General features: G+C 60.7%; 1 protein-coding gene across 1 annotated transcript in view; it reads right to left on the bottom strand.

Moving 5' to 3' along the window:
- Positions 1–1868: 1868 nt before the first annotated feature.
- Positions 1869–23683, bottom strand: part of KDM6B (lysine demethylase 6B) — a 36112-nt gene continuing 14297 nt past the window's right edge. The window contains 18 exon segments of the mRNA XM_074941100.1: positions 1869–2434; positions 3390–3560; positions 9256–9382; positions 9666–9807; positions 13262–13449; positions 13668–13782; positions 14111–14259; positions 14514–14585; positions 15070–15134; positions 15585–15790; positions 16486–16591; positions 17019–17145; positions 18005–19584; positions 20211–20295; positions 20976–21109; positions 21217–21384; positions 22384–22415; positions 22418–22475. Of these exon segments, the coding sequence (XP_074797201.1) occupies positions 2411–2434; positions 3390–3560; positions 9256–9382; positions 9666–9807; positions 13262–13449; positions 13668–13782; positions 14111–14259; positions 14514–14585; positions 15070–15134; positions 15585–15790; positions 16486–16591; positions 17019–17145; positions 18005–19584; positions 20211–20295; positions 20976–21109; positions 21217–21384; positions 22384–22415; positions 22418–22475 (3549 nt within the window). The 3' untranslated portion in view covers positions 1869–2410.

Genomic DNA, 23683 nt, shown 5'->3' with positions numbered 1-23683 from the left:
AAAAAAGAACTAGATACGTTCCTGGAGGACAGGTCCATCAGTGGCTATTAGCCAGGATGGGCAGGGATGGTGTCCCTGGCCTCTGTTTGCCAGTGTGGCTGAACTGATGTTCTTATGGCAGTTGTGGGCAGGGGGAAGTTATTGCTTTAACGATGTTGGGGTAGTTTCAGGTCAGAAAATCCATTTCATCATGCCCTCTGACCGCCTGGGATTTCCTCCCCACGTAACTGCGGCCCCTCCTGGAGATGATCCAGAGACGGAGCCCTGGGATCTTTTCTGTGGCTTCTTTCTTTCTGCCCCATCAGCCCTTTTCTCCATGGTAACATGTGGCCCCCAGCACTGGGCCCAGCGCCGCTCTCAATCATGAAGATTCATTGGTAGAGTTTGGCCAAAGCATCTTCCGGGAAATTTTTGATTTGACGCCACCAAGAATCACCTCTCACCACGTCTCAGCCCAAATCGGCCAAGGGACTCATTGCCCAGCTCCTGGGCTTTGGAGCGTCGACGAAGAAACTCGCCGTCCCGTTCGGAACAAAAAGCAACGAGGCCCTTTCTGTATCTCTGTGAGTTAATTTAATCTTTTTTACATTTACAAAATAAGATTTTTTTTTCCTTTGTCGCCTTACAGTACAGTATAATCCAGGAGGACCCAGACTTCCGCTTGTTTCATTCAGTGTGTTGGCGAGATGCTGGGATAGGAGTGGGGGGGGGGGTCTACAAGGGGAGGGGGAAAGGGACAAGATTCCTCAAAAGGAAATGAACAGAAGTCCCGATCGCACAGTGAGTGTGGAATTCAGCACCATGAAAAGAGGCAAAAGACCGAACAAAAACCCCCGTCTCACGATGCCGGGGACGGGCCGAGCCTTAACATTAAAACCCCCCCCAAAAAATTCCGGCGAGAAACAGACAAATACACATGATTAAAAAAAAAAAAGATTTAAAAAAAACAACCCCCAAACACTCAAATCAACCCCCCAATTGCAACCAATAAATAGAGAAATCATTACAAAAATGATGTATAAATAAAAAAAAAAAATACACAACGACAACAAGAGGACAATTTACAAATTGCAAAACTCTGAGACCTGGAGGTAAAAAAAAAAGAAAAGAAAAGAAAAAGCACCCGACATGTTTCTGGTTTGAATACAAGTGAGAAGTGGAGAGGCGAAACCTGGCCGGCGGGGGAGTTAAGGCAGATATCTGTCCTGCCGTCCTGGCTCAGTTTCTGTGGATGACCTGAGAGAAGTGTAAAACACGGCCGCGATTGTGCGAAACGCTTAACCCAGGGGAAGGCAGCTCCCGGGGGCAGGGTTCCCGCGAAGCCCTGAGCACGGGGCTGGAATCCGAGCAGGGTTCCTCGCTCCCCCTTTGCACCATCGTTCGCACAATCGGGGACCCAAGCCGGCGGGAATTGGCTCCTTCACATGAGTTCAGAAGAAAAAAAAAAACCAAGCCAGGAATACATCGAATCAAAAGACCCCCAAAGCAAAGCAGCCAGGATTTAAGAAAGCAAAGAGTGAGAATCAAACCACGCACGCTCACACAAACCGCCCACCCCGCGCCAATATATATATAAACCAATGTACAATCTCCCACTGCCACAAACGCACAAAGAGGAAACAAAGGGAAATTCCTGCGTAAAAAACCCGTATTTTTTGTTGTTGGTTGGTTTTTTGTTTTGTTTTGTTTTTTTGCTTAATTTGCTGACAAGAAAAATGTAAAAAGACGACAAAAAGAAAAAACAACCCAACCCCCTTTCCCCGCTGCTGCTGCCGGGGTCTCCCCCCCCCCCCGCCCCCCGCCCCGCTTCTGCAAACCAAACGAGTTAATGCTCCGTCGACGAAGAGAGATTGTGGCGGAGTTCCAGAGTCCGTGTTCTCCTGCGTGTGGCCGATCTCCTGTCCCCGGTCGAGGGCTGGCGTGTGTCTGCCAGGGAACCGCCCGGAGGGCTCCGCCGGCCCCTCCGAGCCGCCCAGCGTCCATGTTTTTCCTTTTCCCGTCTCGTGGGCGGGGGGGTGGGTGTGGTTTTTATTATTTTCCAAAATAAAATTAAAAAAAAAAAAATATTTCTTTTAAAAAGTTTCCCCGTCTCCCCCCCAAGGTCATTGTCAAGAATAAATTAAAAAGTTCATTTGTGTGAGTTTCTGTATTCACAGGCTGCTTGCGGATTGGCTCTTGGGATCACGCAGAAGATTGGCTGCTTCTGGGGCTCCACCCCCTCCCCCTCGTTTCAACAGCAAAGCTGATTGGGCCGGAGCGGTTCCGGAGTAAACAAGAGCTTGTTTGCTATTGGCCACTGGGACGGGCAGTGCCAAGATGTCCCCTCCTTCCCCCAGCGGGGCAGGGGGGCATAGGGGAAGGGGGAGCTGATTCCTGTCTCTGCCCAGGAAGTACCTGGGCGAGGTCTGGCTCATCTGGAGCTGGGGGATCCAGCCTGCGGGTGGGAAGGAAAGAAAGGGTTAATGGGACCCAGGAGTCCTGTGCGTGGCAGCAGGGCACTCCCTCCCCCCAATACCTTCCCTTTACGTTTACTCCTGGGGGAATTCTGCACCACTGCGCACACGCAGAATTCATGTGTCACGCTCAATTCCTCCCTGCCACCACCCAACCGCAGAAAATACATGTCTGCCAGAAAGGTGCTGCAGTTACTCCTTTTGCCCACCAGGGGTCGCTGTGTCACCAGAACAGAGAGCAGCGGCTCCCAGCTGCGGATAGGGAAGAGAAAGAGGCTGCCTTCTGCACAGCGCCCTGCCCCTGGGCCAGGTCAGGAGACAGGTGACATGGGGGAATGGACAACATAGGGCACTGGGGTCACAGACGGGGGTTCAGAAGGGCTAATGGGGGGACGGACTGGGGCAGGAGCTGAATGGGAGTAAGGGTGCGGAGACACATGGGCACAGGGGGAGGCAAGTGGAGGGATACATAGGGATGGAGGGAGGGGGATCGCTAAGCAGGGACACATGGGGATAGGGGAGGGGTGTCTGAGTGGGGATGCAAGTACACGTGGAGACAGGGAAGGGGGTGCAGAGTCACTTGGGGATGGGGGAGGGATGCAGGGACACACCTGAATTGTTTCTGTTGTCTATCATTCAGGTATTTTGAAATAAATGACTAAAATAATTGAAACCGGCGTGATTAGATTCTGTGATTTTCACAAATAAAATATGCAGAAGTTTAAAACATTGACCGCAGAATTTTTAATTTTTTGGTGCAGAATTCCCCCCGGGAGCACACGTTCCAGTGAGTCACCAGGGAAAAAGGGACCCCAAGCGGGAGAATGTGCTCCCTACAGGACAGTGCCGCCTAGCGCCGCCCTGCCTGCCAGAGGAGAGTGCCCCTTCTAAGCCCCCCGCCCCGCTCCCTGCCCCACAGCGCCCCCGGGCCCTCACCAGGGTGAAGCTGTCATAGATCTGCATCAGTTCCTCCGTCTTGTACTGTTCCAGCACCACCACGCCGTGCAGGGCGGTGCTGCGCTGGCGGGCGCAGTCCTCGCAGTGCACCAGGTACGAGTTCTTGCTGCCGTTCTCGCTCGTCACAAACAGGATATTGAACACCTCCACCTGCAGGGGCGGGACGTATGGTGTGAGCTCCCCCTGCTGGCTACACCGCGCCTGCCAGAGAGGAGGGTGGCACGGCACCAGGCCACCGCCCTAAAGGAAACTGGGGGCAGGGTAGAGCAAGAAATGGAACCCAGGTGTCCTGGCTCCCAGCCCCCTGCTGTAACGCACCAGTCCCCACTCCCCTCCCAGAGAACCCAGAAGTCCTGACTCCCAGCCCCCCCACGTCCTTTACCATGTTAACGAACGTACTACAGCCAGTCCACAAAACCCGCTCCTCCCAGTGCGCAGCCCCCCACCTCCCTGACCCCATCAGAGGCCGTGGGGCCCAGGCTGGGTGGCCTGGATCATGGCGGCGATCGGGGCACCAACTAGAGAAGCCTCCGGCGCAGTGTCGGGGGGAAGGTTTATTTGCACACTTTGCAAAGGCGTGTTCACAGCCACCACGGTTACAGATACGGGCCCTCCCTGAGCCAGGAGCTGAACCCAGGAGTCCTGGCTCCCAGCCCCCACTGCTCTAACCCACCAGCCCGCACGCCCCTTCCAGAGCCGGGGAGAGAACCCAGGAGTCCTGGCTCCCGCCCTGGTGCTTTAAGAGGCACATGAGGCCCTGCGGCCGCACAGTGCCAGAGGGTTCGCACACTAGTCCGTGCTCTGCCAGGGTCAGGTCTCTGGAGCCAGGGGCTCTCCCTCGATGCCGAGCCCTGGCTGCCCCGAACGTCGTCCCCCCCGGAGGGTCCCCTGGGATCCCCGGCAGGGCAAGCCACGTCACATAAGCTGGGCTGCGCTTAAGAGCCGGCTGGCCGCTTCTTCCCACTGATCCGGCGGTACACCCAATCTGCCCTCAGTGCGTGTTAGGTTGCCCTGAGACTGGCTCTGCGGCCGGCCCTGCCTGCTGACGGCTGTCTCCGATCCCATCCGGGGCTCTGGCATCCCGCTCTCTGGACACCAAGTGCCTGGTCCTCCTCCTGCTCTCTCGGTTCATCCCTCTTCACCAGTCGCCAATTCATTTGCACCACGTTTCTCCCAGTCACTCATAGAATCACAGAATATCAGGGTTGGAAGGGACCTCAGGAGGTGTCTAGTCCAACCCCCTGCTCAAAGCAGGACCGATCCCCAATTAAATCAACCCAGCCAGGGCTTTGTCAAGCCTGACCTTAAAAACTTCTAAGGAAGGAGATTCCACCACCCCCCGGGGAACCCATTCCAGTGCTTCACCACCCTCCTCGTGACAAAGCTTTTCCTAATATCCAACCTAGACCTCCCCCACTGCAACTTGAGACCATTGCTCCTTGTTCTGTCATCTGCTACCACTGAGAACAGTCTAGAGCCATCCTCTTTGGGACCCCCTTTCAGGTAGTTGAAAGCAGCTATCAAATCCCCCCTCATTCTTCTCTTCCGCAGACTAACCAATCCCAGGTCCCTCAGCCTCTCCTCATAAGTCACGTGTTCCAGTCCCCTAATCATTTTTGTTGCCCTCCACTGGACTCTTTCCAATTTTTCCACATCCTTCTTGTCGTGTGGGGCCCAAAACTGGACACAGTACTCCAGATGAGGCCTCACCAGTGTCGAATAGAGGGGAACGATCACGTCCCTCGATCTGCTGGCAATGCCCCTACTTATACAGCCCAAAATGCCATTGGCCTTCTTGGCAACAAGGGCACACTGTTGACTCATATCCAGCTTCTCATCCACTGTCACCCCTAGGTCCTTTTCTACAGAACTGCTGCCTAGCCATTCGGTCCCTAGTCTGCAGCAGTGCATGGGATTCTTCCATCCTAAGGGCAGGACTCTGCACTTGTCCTTGTTGAACCTCATCAGATTTCTTTTGGCCCAATCCTCCAATTTGTCTAGGTCCCTCTGTATCCTATCCCTGCCCTCCAGCATATCTACCTCTCCTCCCAGTTTAGTGTCATCTGCAAACTTGCTGAGGGTGGAATCCACACCATCCTCCAGATCATTTATGAAGATATTGAACAAAACCGGCCCCAGGACCGACCCTTGGGGCACTCCACTTGATACCGGCTGCCAACTAGACATGGAGCCATTGATCACTACCCGTTGAGCCCGACAATCTAGCCAGCTTTCTATCCACCTTATAGTCCATTCATCCAGCCCAGACTTCTTTAACTTGCTGACAAGAATACTGTGGGAGACCGCGTCAAAAGCTTTGCTAAAGTCAAGGAACAACACGTCCACTGCTTTCCCCTCAACCACAGAGCCAGTTATCTCGTCATAGAAGGCAATTAGATTAGTCAGGCATGACTTGCCCTTGGTGAATCCATGCTGACTGTTCCTGATCACTTTCCTCTCATCTAAGTGCTTCAGAATTGATTCCTTGAGGACCTGCTCCATGATTTTTCCAGGGACTGAGGTGAGGCTGACTGGCCTGTAGTTCCCCGGATCCTCCTCCTTCCCTTTTTTAAAGATGGGCGCTATATTAGCCTTTTTCCAGTCGTCCAGGACCTCCCCCGATTGCCATGAGTTTTCAAAGATAATGGCCAAGGGCTCTGCAATCACAGCCGCCAATTCCTTCAGCACTCTCGGATGCAGCGCATCCGGCCCCATGGACTTGTGCTTGTCCAGCTTTTCTAAATAGTCCCTAACCACCTCTTTCTCCACAGAGGGCTGGTCACCTCCTCCCTATGCTGTGCTGCCCAGCGCAGCAGTCTGGGCGCTGACCTTGTTCGTGAAGACAGAGGCAAAAAAAGCATTGAGTACATTAGCTTTTTCCACATCCTCTGTCACTAGGTTGCCTCCCTCATTCTGTCAGGGGCCCAAACTTTCCTTGGCTTTCTTCTTGTTGCTAACATACCTGTAGAAACCCGTCTTGTTACTCTTGACATCTCTTGCTAGCTGCAGCTCCAGGTGCGATTTGGCCTTCCTGATTTCACTCCTGCAGGCCCGAGCAATATTTTTATACTCTTCCCTGGTCATTTGTCCAATCTTCCACTTCTTGTAAGCTTCTTTTTTGTGTTCAAGATCAGCAACGATTTCACTGTTAAGCCAAGCTGGTCGCCGGCCATATTTACTATTCTTTCTACACATCGGGATGGTTTGTTCCTATAACCTCAATAAGGATTCTTTAAAATACAGCCAGCTCTCCTGGACTCCTTTCCCCCTCATGTTATTCTCCCAGGGGATCTTGCCCATCAGTTCCCTGAGGAAGTCGAAGTCTGCTTTTCTGAAGTCCAGGGTCCGTATTCTGCTGCTCTCCTTTCTTCCCTGTGTCAGGATCCTGAACTCCACCATCTCATGGTCACTGCCTCTCAGGTTCCCATCCACTTTTGCTTCCTCTACTAATTCTTCCCAGTTTGTGAGCAGCAGGTCAAGAAGAGCTCTGCCCCTAGTTGGTTCTTCCAGCACTTGCACCAGGAAATTGTCCCCTACCCTTTCCAAAAACTTCTTGGATTGTCTGTGCATCTATTTCTGCCATGTTTAGCCAAGTCGCGAATCCACCTGCGAGGCTTTGCCCTGAGTGGCTAATCCACCGGCAGCCCATTTCGCCAAGTTGCTAAACCGTTTATGCCATGTCTGACCGGGTCGCTAATCGGTCTGCATAGCATTTCGCCAAGTCTCCATTTAAACCTCGTTCAGCCGGGTCACCAATCTGTCGCTAAGCTGCCTGCGCCCGGTAGCCGAGTCACCGTCACTTTACGCCACGCTGAACAGATTCGCCGGGTGTAGGCACTTGGCCGATCCATGCTGGTCCCGTTTGGCTGAAGGACGAATCCGTTTTCGGCCCATTTAGCCGCGTTGCTAATCCACCAACGTTAACCAAGTCGCTAACCACTCTGCCCTCCATTCCGATGAGGCGCAGATCCCTCTGCATCAAGTTTGTGCCGTTTGGCTGAGTTGTTTATCCATATTTACAGTGATGGCTAATTCTTTCACACCATATCCAGCCAAATCTCTGCTCCATTTTCTCCTCCTTACGATGAGTCAGTAATTCATTTTCTTCCCATTTAGACAGATTCACAGATTCATAGATATTAAGGTCAGAAGGGACCATTATGATCGTCTAGTCTGACCTCCTGCACAATGCAGGCCACAGAATCTCACCCACCCACTCCTGCGATAAACCTCTCACCTATGTCTGAGCTACTGAAGTCCTCAAATCGTGGTTTAAAGACTTCAAGGTGCAGAGAATCCTCCAGCAAGTGACCCGTGCCCCATGCTGCAGAGGAAGGTGAAAACCCCCCAGGGCCTCTGCCAATCTGCCCTGGAGGAAAATTCCTTCCCGACCCCAAATATGGCGATCAGCTGAACCCTGAGCATGTGGGCAAGATTCACCAGCCAGACACCCAGGAAAGAATTCTCTGTAGTAACTCAGATCCCACCCCATCTAACATCCCATCACAGGCCATTGGGCCTATTTACCATGAATATGTAAAGATCAATTAATTGCCAAAATCATGTTATCCCATCATACCATCTCTTCCATAAACTTATCGAGTTTAACCTTGAAGCCAGGTAGGTCTTTTGTCCCCACTGCTCCCCTTGGAAGGCTGTTCCAGAACTTCACTCCTCTGATGGTTAGAAACCTTCATCTAATTTCAAGTCTAAACTTCCCGATAGCCAGTTTATATCCATTTGTTCTTGTGTCCACATTGGTACTGAGCTTAAATAATTCCTCTCCCCCTCCAGTATTTATCCCTCTGATATATTTATAGAGAGCAATCGTATCTCCTTTCAGCCTTTTATTTAGGCTAAACAAGCCAAGCTCCTTGAGTCTCCTTTCATAGGACAGGTTTTCCATTCCTCGGATCATCCTAGTAGCCCTTCTCTGTACCTGTTCCAGTTTGAATTCATCCTTCTTAAACATGGGAGACCAGAACTACACACAGTATTCCAGGTCCCGCTCACTAATCTGTTTCCACCGATTTTAGCCGAGTCGCTAATCCGGTTTTGCCCCATTTCGCCGAGTCCCTCTCTTCATGTTCATCCTCTGCATTTCGTTGAGTCGTTCGTCGGTTTGCGCCGTGTTTTGTCATTTCTCCGTCTTCTCCCCATCCGTCTGAGCCGTTCCTCCGTCTTCTCCCACGCTTACGATCCGTCTCTTCCTTTTTCAAAGTTTCTGGCCACTTTTCCAAAAATCGCGAGCTGCCCTTTTCTCTCTCTTTTAAACAAACCGCGTTTCATACTCACTGTTTCTGGCTTTTAGCCCGTTACGGACCCGTCTCTTAGTGCGGATGAGGCTGACGCCGCAAAGGAATCCCAAACTGGGTGTGGGACAGGAGGCATTTTACAGAGTAAAGCAAATCTCATGCACAGGGTTCGAACTGGGACGCGGTATTCCCTGCTGCCCACAGAGGTGTCTTTCCTTAACCGGGGGTTTTATTAACCATACACCCTGTCACAACGGAATCCAAGCGGGGAGACTGTGAAGCAAAGAAGGGTGGTTCGGTTGGGTCTCGGCTGCAGCCACCTCCGAGGGGAGGCGCAGCCAGAGGGCAACTCTGCCCAACTGCTCAGGGACGGCAGATCCCACCTCCGACTGAAGCGGCAGGTTGAAGATTTGGAAGCGGGTGCGGGTTGGGCCGGGTCACCAGCCCTCGAGGCCGAGGGGTGTGGCTGTCTCAGCCGAAGGACGGGAAATCTGGCAACACAGCGACCTCTAGTGCCCTGCGGGTGCTAGAGTAGCTGGCCGGTACCTAGCGGCTGCAGCGGGACCCCCACTCGCAGTCCCGGCACTCACGTCACACTCGTTGCAATAGTAGGCCGGCTCGTCCTTCACCCGGCCCTGGTAGGCGATCTTCTTCCCCGAACGCACCAAGGTCTCCCGCAGCACCTGGCAGTGCTTGATGGACTGCATGAGGCAATACCTGGCAGGGAGAGGAGACGGGGAGCGAGTGAATGGGACGGAGAAGGAGCGAGACGCGGGCAAGCGCTCGGCGTGGGGGAGCTGCCCTAAGTGTCACCGACGCTGCCTGAGTCTGCCGAGAGCCTGAGCCCATTGCTCGGAGCGGGGGGGAGCTGCGCCATGCATCTCCATGGGGTGGTAACTCCCACTCCCATTGCTAGGGGGACCCCGCCAAGCCCACCAGCCGGGCTCACAGGGCAGGAGGTAGGGCTGGGGTGGGGAGGAGTCACAGGGGCGTCGCTCACTTGATCATCTTGTAGAGGTCGGGGTCGCTGATTTTGACCGTCCGGGCGACGTTCCACGAGACGTGGATCATGGGCACGATGGACTTCACGTTCTTCACCTCGTTCCACTCGTAGCGCTCCAGGGCCAGCTGGTATTGATAGGCTGCGGGAGGGGGAGAGGGTGAGGCAGCAGCCAGCAAAACCCCACCCCAGACACAGCCGCAGCCCTAGAGGGGACAGGCCCCGTGCCCCATTCCCTGCCCCCCATAACCCACCAGTGCCCTCCCGAGGCTGCAGTACACATTTCTGCCACTTGGTGGAGCCAAATCCAAGAGAGATGAACATAAGACATAAGTTCGGCCAGACTGGGTCAGACCAAAGGTCCATCTAGCCCAGTGTCCTGTCTGCCGACCGCGGCCACTGCCAGGTGATCCATCCCCTGTCGCCCATTCCCAGCTTCTGGCAAACAGACGCTAGGGACACTATCCCTGCCCATCCTGGCTAATAGCCATTGATGGACCTGTCCTCCATGAACGTATCTAGTTCTTTTTTGCGCCCTGTTCTAGTTTTGGCCTTCACAACATCCTCTGGCGAGGAGTTCCCCAGATCGACTTTGCGTTGTGTGAAGAAATACTTCCTTTTGTGTGTTTTAAACCTGCTGCCTGTTAATTTCATTGGGGGACCCCTAGTTCTTGTGTTATGAGAAAGAGTAAACAACACTTTGTTATTCACTTTCTCCACACCAGTCATGATTTTATAGACCTCAATCATATCTCCCCTTAGCTGTCTCTTTTCCAAACTGAAAAGTCCCAGTCTTATTAATCTCTCCTTATACAGAAGCTGTTCCATACCCCGAATCATTTTTGTTGCCCTTTTCTGAACCTTTTCCAGTTCCAATAGATCTTTCTTGAGGTGGGGCGACCACATCTGCACGCAGTGTTCAAGGTGTGGGCATCCCATGGATTTATATAGAGGCAACAGGATATTTTCTGTCTTATTATCTATCCCTTTCCTAATGATTCCCAACATTCGGTTGGTTTCTTTGACTGCCGCTGCACATTGAGGGGATGTTTTCAGAGAACTATCCACCATGACTCCAAGGTCTCTTTCTTGAGTGGGAACAGCCAATTTAGACCCCATCATTTTATCTGTATAGCTGGGATTATGTTTTCCAATGTGCATCACTTTGCATTTATCAACATTAAATTTCATCTGCCATTTTGTTGCCCAGTCACCCAGTTTTGAGAGATCCCTTTGTAGCTCTTCGCAGTCTGCCTGGGACTTAACTATCTTGAGTAATTTTGTAGCATCTGCAAATATTGTCACCTCACTGTGGCCACCTTTTCCCAGATCATTTATGAATATGTTGAATAGGACCAGTCCCAGAACAGACCCCTGGGGGACACCACTACTTACCTCTCTGCGCTCTGAAAACTGACCCTTTATACTACCCTTTGTTTTGTATCTTTTTATCAGTTACCGATCCATGAGAGGACCTTCCCTCTTATCCCACGACAGCTTACTTTGCGTAAGGGCCTTTGGTGAGGGACTTGTCAAAGGCTTTCTGATAATCTAAGCACATTATATCCACTGGATCCCCCTTGTCCACATGCTCGTTGATCCCCTCAAAGAATTCTAGCAGATTGGTGAGGCATGATTTCCCTTTACTAAAACCATGTTGACTCTTCCCCAACAAATTATGTTCATCTGTGTCTGACAATTTTATTCTTTTACTAGAGTTTCAACCAGTTGGCCCGGTACTGATGTCAGGCTTACCGGCCTGTAATTGCCGGGATCATCTCTGGAGCCCTTTTTAAAAATTGGGGTCACATTAGCCACCCTCCAGTCATTTGGTCCAGAAACTGATTTAAATGACAGGTCACAGACTACAATTAGTAGTTCTAGTTAGTAGCAATTTCACATTTGAGTCCTTCAGAACTTTTGGGTGAAAACCATCTGGTCCTGGTGACTTATTTACTGTTTAGTTTATCAATTTGTTCCCAAAACCTCCCTTAATGGCACCTCAATCTGGGACAGTTCCTCAGATTTGTCACCTAAAAAGAATGGCTCAGGGTTGGGACTCTCCCTCACATCTTCAGCCGTGAAGACGGATCCAAAGAATTCATTTAGTTTCTCCGCAATGGCCTTATCGTCCTGGAGTGCTCCTTTAGCACCTTGATCGTCCAGTGGCCCCACGGGTTGTTTAGCAGCCTTCCTGCTTCTGATGTACTTAAAGAAATATTTACTATTACTTTTTGAGGCTTTGTCTAGCTGTTCTTCAAATTCTTTTTTGGCTTTCCTAATTATATTTGTACCCTTCACTTGCCAGAGTTTATGCTCCTTTCTGTTTTCCTCACTACGATTTCACTTCTACTTTTTAAAGGATGACTTTTTCCCTCTCACTGCTTCTTTTACGTGGTTGTTTAGCCACGGCAGCTCTTTTTTGGTTCTTTTACTATGTTTTTTTAATTTGGGGTGTATGTTGAAGTTGAGCCTCTATGATGGGGTCTTTAAAAAGTGTCCATGCAGCTTGCAGGGATTTCACTTTTGGCACCGTACCCTTTAATTTCTGTTTCACTAACCTCCTCGTTTGTGTCGTCCCCCTTTCTGAAATTAAATGCTACAGTGTTGGGCCTCTACGGTGTTTTTCCTGCCACAGGGATATTAAATTTAATTATATTATGGTCACTATTACCAAGCGGTCCAGCTATATTCACCTCTTGCACCAGATCCTGTGCTCCACTTAGGACTAAATCAAGAATTGTCTCTCCTCTGGTGGGTTCCAGGACCAGCTGCTCCAAGAAGCAGTCATTTAAGGTGTCAAGAAACTTTATCTCTGCATCCCGTCCTGAGGTGACAGGTACCCTGTCAATACGGAGATAACTGAAATCCCCCATTATTATTATTGAGTTTTTTATTTTAATAGCCTCTCTAATCTCCCTGAGCATTTCAATCACTCGCACCATCCTGGCCAGGTGGTCGGTGACATGTCCCTATCGCTATATTCTCATTACTGGAGCATGGAATTACTATCCAGAGCGATTCTATGGTACAGTTTGGTCCACTTAAGATTTTTACTTCATTGGACTCTACGCTTTCTTTCACCTCTAGTGCCAGTCCCCCACCCGCACGACCGGTTCTGTCCTGCTGATAGATTTGGTGCCCTGGTATTACTGTGTCCCATTGATTATCCTCATTCCACCAGGCTTCTGTGAGCTCAATCTCCTCATTGACCACAAGGCACTCTCCTTCACCCATCTTGTTATTTAGCCTCCTAGCATTGGCTTTAAAAACGTGTCTCCTTTCAGCTGTCTGCCGTTACACGATGGAATGGAACGGACGCTTTTTTCTTTGACTGTTTCCGATCAGACCAGCCTGTATTTGATCATTTCCCATCCTCTCGTCCTAGATCCTCCCCTAAGGGATGTCTCTGCATCTGTCAATGGTTTGAGGCAGGGAGCTCTTGACAGGGGTTCCTGCCCAAGCTCCAGATTCCCTGCCCCACTGTCCCTCAGTGTGAACCCCAGCCCCCTCTGCTACCCTCCTCCTGGGCTGCCCAGCCCCCTAGCCACTGATGTCCCGCCCTCCGAGGGCCCCCCCGGCCCCTCTGCCCGCACCTGTGAGGGGCCCGACATTCCAGGCAATGTTGTTGCACCAGCCCGTGGCCTGCACCCAGTGCACGGTGCCCGCATTGATCCACACCAGGTCCCCGGGGCGCTGGATGAACCGGTACACGGGGATATTCGACTTGTACAGGTCCTCCAGGATGGGCCACCAGGAGCCCGTCAGGTAGTCCACGCCGTGCCTGCCGGGGGGGGGTATGGGGGGGAGGTGAGACTCATAAGGGGAGGGGTCACCTATACAGCCCCATGGCCCCGCCCCCACAGCTGTGGCCCCGCCCCCATAGCCCCAGCACCCAGCGCGGAAGGCGCTGATGGTCTCCCAGTAAGGCCCCGCCTCCATGGCTGTGGCCCCGCCCCTGTGGCTGGGACCCTGCCCTCAAGGCCCTGGCCCCACCCCGACCTGTCACAGAAGGCGCTGATGGTCTCCCAGTAATGCTCGTGCACCGCGAACCACTCGCAGTCGCCTGGCCCGATGTTGATGTTCACGGAGCAGAAGTTGTTGTTCTCCTGGTGGCCTGCGGGGGGGAGCAACGCGCAATGTGAGGCAAGAGGGGGTGTTAAGGGGATGGACGGGGAGAGTTAAGGAGATGGAGAGGGGCCTTAAGGGGATGGAAGGGGAGAGTTAAGGGGATGGAGGGGGGCGTTAAGGAGATGGGGGGGAAGTTAAGAGGACAGAAGGGGAGAGTTAAGGGGATGGAGGGGGGCATTAAGGGGACGGAAGGGGAGAGTTAAGAGGATGGAGGGGGGCGTTAAGGGGATGGAGCGGTGACGGACCCCACCCCCACTCCCACCTCCAGGACACTCCGACACGGCCCGGCCTCCGCCCCCTGCCCCCCTGCTCACCCGGCGTCCGGCTGCCCGGCACTTTCATGTACAGCTGCACCGTGTTCATGCCCAGGATGGTATGACCCACGTGGCTCAGCATGTTGCCCGTCGAGGTGACCCGCATGAAGGCTGGTAGCTTCAGCAGCTCCTGCAGCTGTGGCTTCCACCTGGCGGCGAGTCGGGGGGCGGGGGGACTGTCAGACGGCGTCCTCAGCCCCCGCACTGAGTTCCCTCTCCCCACGGTTCCCCCCCTACCTGGCCTAGCCCTCCTCTCTTCCTCGGGGGCCACCCGTCAGAGGGGGGTGCTGCAAACCCACCCACCCCGTGCCCCCAAAGGAGTCGGGCAGGCGTGTGGGGGGGTCAGATCTTCCCCCTCCCTCCCCGCCCGGTTTGCCCCATGCCCCCCACCACGCCCCCTCACCGCTTGGCGTCGGACAGATCGATGTTGGTCCCGAATTTGATGATCTGGTGAGATTTCTGGTCCGCGTTGCTGCTGGGGAGAGAGAGGGTTTATGGGGGTGCGGGGTCCCCCAGCTCTCTTCCTCTGCTCAGGGATTGCCCCCCCAAGCCCCGTGTCCCTCCCGCAACGAGCATGGAGCGATCCCCACACAGAATGAGGTCACAACTGGCCCCGAACAATGGCTCGTGTCCCCGCCGCCCCCAGCTTCCCTGGAGCGCCCCAAAACTGGGGGTGAGGCCCCCTCAGCTGCAATCCCCTCAAACGCCTGGCAAATGTTGGGTCACATCTCCCCACAGCCTCCCCCAAGCACAGGACCGCAGCCCCCCTTAAATATTGGGGGTCACAGCACCCCCACCCTGACAATACTGGGGTCGCAACCCCCGCAATATTGGGGTCGCAGCCCCCCGCAGTCCCCACAACACTGGCCCACCTCCCGGCCAGAGGATAAAGGAGCAGGCAGGGGAGAGCGTGCAGGGGAGCACCCCAGTTCCCTCCCCCCCGCATGCTTCCATCGTACCTGGGGGGCGTCTCCGTGGTGCTGTCTGGTTCGTCCGCATCCTCCTCATCGCTTTCCTTCTCCTCCTGCCCCAGAGAGAGTGCATTAAACTGGGGTTCCCCCCACGCAGCCCCCCCCGTCGGCACAAACCGAACCCCCCCCACGCAGCCCCTGTCAGCGCAAACTGGGGCCCCCTCCCCTGCAGCCCCCCTTCAGCACAAACCGGACCCCCCTGCAGCCCACATCTGCACAAACCAGACCCCCCCTCCCCACGCAGACCACTGTCAGCACAAACCAGGCCCCTCCCCATGCAGACCCCCATCAGCACAAACAGGGGCTCTGCCATGGGCACCCCCCTGGAGATGGGGCTCCCCCAGACCTGCCGAGTGCCCCCGGAGGGATACGGCCCCCCAGATGCATCCCCGGAGGGATACGGCCCCCCCCCGGATGTGCCGAGCGCCCCCGGAGGGATACACCCCCCTACGAAGCGTCCCTGCTCGGGGTCCGGGCCCCCCATTCCCTGCCCCCGCACTGACCTGCAGCGACTCCTGGAAGGAGGAGGCCTGGTACTGGGCGTACTTGGCGATGGTGGTGTGCGAGCGGCTGCTCTCGCACGGCCACACCTGGCGGGTGCCCGACAGATCCCAGTTCTCGTCCGACGGCTGCTGCACCTGGGTGCGGACCTCCACGGCGTGCTCCCCGCTGGCCTCCACCAGCGTCTTCGTGCTAAACAGGCCCAGGTCTGGGGGGGGACACAGCCACGGGAGAGAGTCACGGGCCGGGCCCCGTCTCCCCAGAGCCCCCCGCCCGCATCGGCCGCGGGAGAGTCATGGGCTGTGCCCCCAGCCCCCCAGCTCCCCAGAACCCCCCGCCCGCATCGGCCGCGGGAGAGTCACGGGCTGGGCCCCCGGCCCCCCAGAGCCCCCCGCCTGCATCAGCCGCAGGAGAGAGTCACAAGCCGGGCCCCCGGCCCCCCAGAGCCCCCCACCCGCATCGGCCGCGGGAGAGTCACGGGCTGGGCCCCCGGCCCCCTAGACCCCCCCGCCCGCATCAGCCACGGGGCCCCGGCTCCCCAGCACCCCCCACCCGCATCGGCCGCGGGAGAGTCACGGGCCGGGCCCCCGGCCTCCTAGAGCCCCCCGCCCACATCAGCTGCGGGACCCCGGCTCCCCAGAACCCCCCGCCCGCATCGGCCACAGGAGAGAGTCATGGGCCAGGCCACGGCCCCCCAGAGCCCCCTATCCGCAGAAGAGAGTCACGGGCCGGGCCCTTTCTCCCCAGAGCCCCCCATCCGCAGAAGAGCGTCACGGGCCAGGCCCCCGGCCCCTCAGAGCCCCCCGTCCACATCGGCCGCGGGAGAGTCACGGGCCGGGCCCCCAGTCCCCCTGCACTCCCCTCCCCATAGCTCCCCCCTGCACCCCCCAGCCAGGCACTCACTGAGGCGCAGGGAGCCGGCCAGCCCCCGGATGACCGTGATGGGGTTCTTGGGGTCGGTGCAGAACTGCAGCAGGACGGGCGAGAAGGCATCGCGTTTGCTCTCCAGCTGCCGGGGGGAGAGAGAGTGAGAACAGCAAACGTCTGGTATCCCCGTCCCCCCCCCCAGGTCCCTCCGGTATCCACCCCCGGCCCCCCCGGGTCCCTCTGGTATCCCCATCCCCCCCAGTAACCCCATCCCCCCTGGCCCTGACCCCCGGACCCCTTCGATATCCCCGTCTGCTCCCAGCCCCCCCTGGTATCCCCTGACCCCCGGACCCCTCCGGTATCCCCGTCCCTGACCCCTGGGCCTCTCCAGTGTGCCTGCCCCCCGCTGTACCCCGGTCTGCTCCCAGCCCCCTCCGGTATCCCCAGCCCCCAGGCCTCTCCGGTATCCCCATCCGCCCCCAGCCCAGACCCCCAAGCCGGTACCCCACCCGCCCCGAATCAGATCCCTGGGCTGCCCAGGCTGGGCGCGCCCCGGCGGCGTCACTCACGTAGATGCTGGGCGTGGGGGGGTTGACTTTGTCCTGCGGCAGCTTCTCCTCGGTGTTGATGAGGGGCTTGACGGACTGGGCGGCCGACAGATACGACTCCTTGAACTTCCCCTTCACCTTGGCATGCCTGGGGGGACAACGGAGCCCGTTGGGGGCGGGGCACGTCCTGGGGCTGGGGGGTTATGGGAAAGGGGGCGTCCCAGGGGCTGGGGGTTATGGGGCAGGGGGCGTCCCAGGGGCTGAGGAGGGAGGGCTATGGGACAGAAGGCATCCCAGGGGCTGGGGTGCAGGGTTATGGGGCAGAGAGCGTCCCAGGAGCTGGGGTGGGGGAGTTATGGGGCAGGGGGCGTCCCAGGAGCTGGGGTGGGTGGGCTATGGGGCAGGGGGCGTCCCAGGAGCTGGGGTGTGGGGTTACGGGGCAGTGGGAGTCCCGGGCCGGGGTCTGAGGATCACCGCAGTGAAGGGGGTGTAGTGAGCCCCACTGGCCACTAGGAGTCTCCCTTGCCCATCACTGAACCCCACTCTGTCCCCAGGCCGTTGGGGTGCAGGGCCCAGGGCGCCCCCGCCCATTACGGCACACGGCTGGCACCAGGGGGCCCGGGAGACATGTGGAGGTGTCGGGTCCATGGGGGGGGTGGGTTTGAGTGGGGGTCTGGGGGTGCCAAGAGGGGGTACATGAGAGCGCTGGGGGGGGCTGGAGTTCGGGGGGGGCAGGAGGTAGACGGGGCACCACCGGGAGGGATCTGGGGGTGCTGGAGGAGGTGTGGCTGGGGGGGAATTGGGTGCTCTGGCAGGGGGGAATTTGGGGTGACCAGGCAGGAAGAGCAGGGGTGCCAGTAGGGAGTATTGAGGGGCCGCAGAGGCGGGGGGGAGCCGGGGGGCGGATACGGGGGCCCTGGCGGGGCGATGGGGGGGCCGTACGAGCCGGGTGGAGCGGGGGGGTGCTGGCAGGGCGACGGGGGGCCGCACGGGCGGGGGGCACTCACTTGCTGGCCCGCACCACCTCGGCGGCGCTGTGGCTGATGGTGACCTCGGCCAGCGGGAGGCGCCGCTCCTCCACCTCGGAGGCGATGAAGGTCTCCTTGTCCCCGCTCTCCACCTTGATGAGCCGGATCTTGAGCTCCTTGGGGGGCCCCTCGGTGAAGGAGCGCAGCTTGAGCAGGTCGGCCGGGCACACGCCGGCGGGGCCGGGGCCCTCCTCCCTCCGGGCGGGCGGGCGGCGCTCGGGCTGGGGGGCGGCCGGCGGGGGCGGCTTGCCGGCTTTGCCGGCCTCGCCCTGGGCGCCGTTCTCCCGCGCCTGGCAGTCGGTGCGCTGGGGGTCCAGGTTGCCCAGCACCTGCCGGTTCTTCTCCTTGGGGGCTTTGCCCTCCCGCCGGTGCCGCCGCCCGTCCTTGCCCGCCCGCCGGTGCCGGCGGTGCTCCTTCTCCGGCCGCCGGGGCGGCGTGGCCGGCGGGGTGGGCGGCCGGGGGGCCGGGCTGGGCTCCCGCCCCGCCCGTTCCACCAACGTCTCGCAGGCCCGGCTGATCTCTTCCAGCACCTCCGACTCCGTCTTGGGGGGCCGGGGCTCCGGCGAGGCCCCCGCCGGCTCCTCACCCCGGCCGGGCCCAGCCCAGGCCTGGCTTGAGGTAGAAAACGGCGAGGAAGGAGCCAGGGGCGGCGCTGGCACCGGCGGGGCGGGGGGCTTCTTCGCCCCGGCGGGGGGCTTGGCCCGGTAGGCGTGCTTCTGCCCCTCCAGCACGCTGGCCAGCGACCGCAGCAAACTGGCCGTGCTGGGCGGCGGGCACTTCCCGGCCTCCTCCCGCTTGCCGAAGGGGTACAGCCGGGGCGGCTCCGGCTTGGGGTACTCGAACGCGGGGGCCGGCGGCGGCTTTGGTCTGGCCAGGGGGGGCGGGCCGGGCAGGAGCGGGGCAGGCGGGGGCGGGAAGCTGGGGGGGGCCCCGGCCTCCCGCTCCTCCTCCTCCCGCCGGATCGACTCGTCCAGCATCTTCATGATGTTGGCCAACCCGTCGGGCAGGATCTTGGAGAATTCGGGGGGCTCCTCAAACTGGTCCTCCAGGGGGGGCCCGGGGAAGTCGAAGAGGCGCCGGGCCGCCCCGGTGGGGGTCTCCGGGGGGGGGCCCGGCTCTGGAGGCAGTGTCTTTGGGTAGGAGGCCCTGGGCGGTGGGGGCGGAGGGCTCGGCTGGGGCCTGAAGTTTCCTGAGGTATTTGGAGGGCCGGGGGAGGCCTTGGGGACCCCCTCCCCGCCCTCTGGCGGCCGGGCTTCGCGGGGGGGCGTCTCCAGCCAGAACTCGGGGGGGCCGGGGGGCTCCTGCTTGGCAAAGGCGCAGCGGTAGGTGGGAGGGGGCGGGGAGGGGGTGGGAGGTGGCGGGGGGCTGGGCTCGCCCTCCCCCCGGGGTGCCCCGGCCCCCCTACTCCCCTGGCTGCTGGTGGTGGAATCCTGGAAGCCCCCCCGGGGCCCGGCCGAGTCGCAGGGACCCAGCTGGGGCTCCCCCCCGCACCCAAACAGGATCTCGTCCAGGGGGTCCCCGCCGGCCGCGCCCTCCCCCTGGTCCCGGACGCCTGGGCCCTTCAGCCAGGGCAGGGGCGGGGGAGGGCCCGGCTCGGGGGGCCCCCGGCTGGCGGAGGAGGGGGGCGGGGGAGCGCAGGGCCGGCTGGAGGAGGGGTGGGGGGCGGGGCCAGGGGGTGGGCGCTCCACGCTCTCCGGGGCCGGGCTGGACGGTGCCGGTGCCGGGGTTTGGTAACGGTCAGGAGCCTGCGGGGGGGGGGGGGGGGGGGGATGGACAGAGAGACGGCAGCCAATCAGGGTGCAGCCTGGGCTGGGGCAAAGCAGCCCCCACCCCCAGACACCAGGACCACCCTCCAGACCCCCCAAGCTGCAGCAGCTCCCCCCGCCCCGCCAGACACCAGGTCCCTAGCCAGAATCCCGCCCCCCACCCCAGGCCAGACTAGTCCCCTCTGCCCCAGCCCGGTCCCCCCCCCAGCATCCACTCACCAAGCTGGGGCCCGGCTCCCCCCGCGGGGTCTTGCTGGTGGGGGGGCCGGCCGGGGGGGGCCGCGGGGCGTAAGGCACGCAGGTGACGCTGGCTGGTGAGGTGCTGGGGTCCGGCCGCCCCCGGGGAACTCGGCTGGCTTTAAGGTCACTTCCAGTGGGGCGGGCCTGGCAGCCATGGCTCTGTCCGGAGGGGCGGGGGCCGGGGGGCAGGCGGTGGGGGGGCGGGTGCGAGCCGTAGGCGGGAGACGGGTAAGGGAAGGGGTGAGCGACCGAATTCCTCGGCTCCTGTGGGAGGGAGAGAGAAAGTTAGAGAGAGACGGGGCTGGCTCCGGATGGGGCACGGGGCCTGTCCCCTCTGGGGGGCGCCGGCTCCCCTCCGGCCCCATGGCAGGGACTGGCCGGCTCAGGGGGGCGGGAATGGGGCAGGGGACCAGGTGGCTGCGGGGGGTGGGGGGAGGCACCAGCTGGCTTGGGGGGGGAGGGCGGAGGGGGACGGGACTGGCTGGCTCGGGGAGGGGAGGAGAGGGGGAGGGGACTGGCGGGAGGGGGGGAAAGGGGGAGGGGGCAGGAGACGGGCTGGCTGGGGGCAGGGGACCAGGTGGAGGGCGGGGAGGGACCGGCTAGCTGGGGGGGAGGGTGGCGGGGGACTGGCTGGCTCGGGGAGGGGGGGAGAGGGGGAAGGGACTGGCTGGCTGGGGGCGGGAAGGGGACCAGGTGGAAGGGAGAAGGACCGGCTGGCTTGGGGGGGGAGGGGACTGGCTCGCTGGGGGAGGGCAGGGGCGGGGACCAGCTGGCTGTGGGGGGGGACCGGCTGGCTGGGGGCAGCCCCAGCAGAGACCCAGGGTTGAAAAGGGCAGTGAGTCTGAGGCCCCCCTCCCCCGGAGGCTGCCCCCTCTGGCTTAGGGGGCCCGGGAAGGCAAGCTGGCTGGGGGGAGGCTGCAGGAGGTGGGGGTGCGGGGGGTCACCTGTCTCTCCGGCGCGGCCACGTTCTTGCGCTCGGGCCCCACGTGTCGCCGTGGAGGGGGTTCCACAGCCCGGCCTTGGGCAGCTGGTAGTGGGGGGCCCCCGGGGGGTGCTGTCCGGCCCCGTTCCCGCTCTGCTTGGGGGGGAAGAGGGGAGGTGAGCGGGGACGGGCTCTGCCCTGGGCAGCTCAGCGGAGACCCCCGCACCTCGGGGATCCCCTCTCCCACCCTGCCCCCCACCTACCTGCTCGGGGCTGGCGCTCCTCCTCCTCTTCATGGGGCTGGGCAGCTCCTCGCTGTGCCCGGGGTGGGGCGGGTGCGGGGCGGGGGGAATGGACTGCACCACGGGGGGCTCCATGTGGGGCGCCGGCCGCTTCAGCTGGGGGCTGCGCTTGGCTGAGAAATTCCGCTTCTGGGGTGGAGGGGGGAGAAGATATGGGGTGAGAGCGACACCCTTGAACCAACCCCAGCCCCCCCCAACAGCCACCACCTCACCCCCCTCCCGCAGGGCCCCTCAGGGGTTCCTCTCCCAACAGCCCCCCCCCACAGGTCCCCCCGCCCACCGGGGACTCCCCTCCCTGCCAGTCCTCCCCCACAGGTCCCCCCGCCCCCAGGGGCTCCCCTCTCCCACCAGTCCCCCCCCGCAGGTCCCCCTGCCCCCGGGGGCTCCCCTCTCCCACCAGCCCCCCCCCGCAGGTCCCCCCGCCCCCGGGGACTCCCCTCCCCGCCAGTCCCCCCCGCAGGTCCCCCCGCCCCCGGGGACTCCCCTCTCCCACCAGTCCCCCCCCCAGCAGGTCCCCCCACCCCGGGGGCTCCCCTCCCCGCCAGTCCCCCCCCGCAGGTCCCCCTTCCCCCAGGAGCTCCCCTCCCCACCAGTGTCCCCCCCGCAGGTCCCCCCACCCCCAGGGGCTCCCCTCTCCCACCAGTGTCCCCCCCGCAGGTCCCCCCCCAGGGGCTCCCCTCTCCCACCAGTGTCCCCCCCGCAGGTCCCCCTGCCCCCGGGGGCTCCCCTCTCCCACCAGTGTCCCCCCCGCAGGTCCCCCTTCCCCCAGGAGCTCCCCTCTCCCACCAGTGTCCCCCCCGCAGGTCCCCCCGCCCCCAGGGGCTCCCCTCTCCCACCAGTGTCCCCCCGCAGGTCCCCCCCCCAGGGGCTCCCCTCTCCCACCAGTGTCCCCCCCGCAGGTCCCCCTGCCCCCGGGGGCTCCCCTCTCCCACCAGTGTCCCCCCCACAGGTCCCCCTGCCCCTGGGGGCTCCCCTCTCCCACCAGTGTCCCCCCCGCAGGTCCCCCCGCCCCCAGGGGCTCCCCTCTCCCACCAGTGTCCCCCCCGCAGGTCCCCCCGCCCCTGGGGACTCCCCTCCCCGCCAGTCCCCCCGCAGGTCCCCCCCCAAGGGCACCCCCCAGCTGCTCACCTCGAGGTGCAGGAGGTTCCACACCTGCTGCAGGGGGGCAGGGCCTTGCTCCGGTGATGGGACGAGCCCGAGTGGAAATTCCACAGCTGAGCCTGGCAGGGGGGCGGGAGAGACGTGGGTCGGGGGGGGGGGGAGCCCGACAGACTCACCCCCACCCACAACCCCACCAGAACAAGCGATATCCGGTACCCCCCCATCCGTCCAATGGGCCTGCCTGGCCCAGAACCCCCCTCCCCCATCCGTCCAATGGGCCAGCCCGGCCCAGAACCCCCCTCCCCCATCCGTCCAACGGGCCAGCCCGGCCCAGAACCCCCCTCCCCCATCCGTCCAATGGGCCAGCCCGGCCCAGAGCCCCCCACCCCCGATCAGGCCAGCGGACCCACCCGGGTGCTGCCAAACTCCACACAGCAGGCAAGCACCCGACAAACCCTGCAAACCAGCGCCCCAAAGAAGCCAACAGTGTCACTGGACGGCATTTCCAGAGAGAATGACCCCCCCAAGCCCCCCCCGACCCTCCAGCCCCCCCCCCCCCCCCCGGTCCTTCGCCAGCAGCTCCGGCGTGTTCATCAAATCCAGCCCGCGCTCTTCTGGTCGGTTAATTTCAGCCCAGCCCCCCTTGCTCGCCAGCCTGGCTTTGGGGGTGGAAAAGGCAGAGCCCCGGAGCCGGGGCGCACGCCTGACCTGAGCTCGGCACTGCAGGAGATTTCAAAACCAAAAAGATCCGCTAGCCGGACCCCTTCCCAATCCCCCCCCCGCAGCTTCCCGGGCGTGATTTCTGAAAGCCGCCGAGCCCGGGGTCAGAGTAAAGGGGAGCCGAAATCGGGTGAGCTCCACTTCTGATCCCGGAGCGAGGGCTGCCTCCCTGGCGGCCCGGTGCCCCCCGCCCCATTGGGGCACCGGGCCCTGCCTCGTCCCACCCCCCGCCGCCCATCCGTGGGGCGCCCCGGCGGGCTGGCCTCCGCTTCCTCCTACGGAGGGGAGAGAAAGCGCCGACGGGCCGCTCGCCCCCAAACGTCTTTCCCTCGCCGGCCGATTCCGGGGATCTCAGCCCCCGCCCCGCGGCCCCGGGGAACGCGGTGCCTTCCGAGGACACGCGCCGCCGAGGCTGGGCGTGCGACGGAAGCGCGGGTGAACGCGTCGGTGAACACGGATGGGGATTTTCTCTCGCTGCCCTGGTGAAAGCGGCCGGGTTTCGCACGGCGTCCCTGGCCCGCTCCTGTTCTCACGCGGGAACCCGAAGCCGCCCGAAATCTGGGGACAAAGTCGCGCCAGGGTGGGCAGCCCAGAACCGCCACGGCCG

The sequence above is a fragment of the Natator depressus genome, chromosome 28 (genome assembly GCF_965152275.1).
Source record: "Natator depressus isolate rNatDep1 chromosome 28, rNatDep2.hap1, whole genome shotgun sequence".
In the NCBI taxonomy this organism is placed as follows: domain Eukaryota; kingdom Metazoa; phylum Chordata; order Testudines; family Cheloniidae; genus Natator; species Natator depressus.
This window is presented reverse-complemented; position numbering and strand designations above follow the sequence as displayed.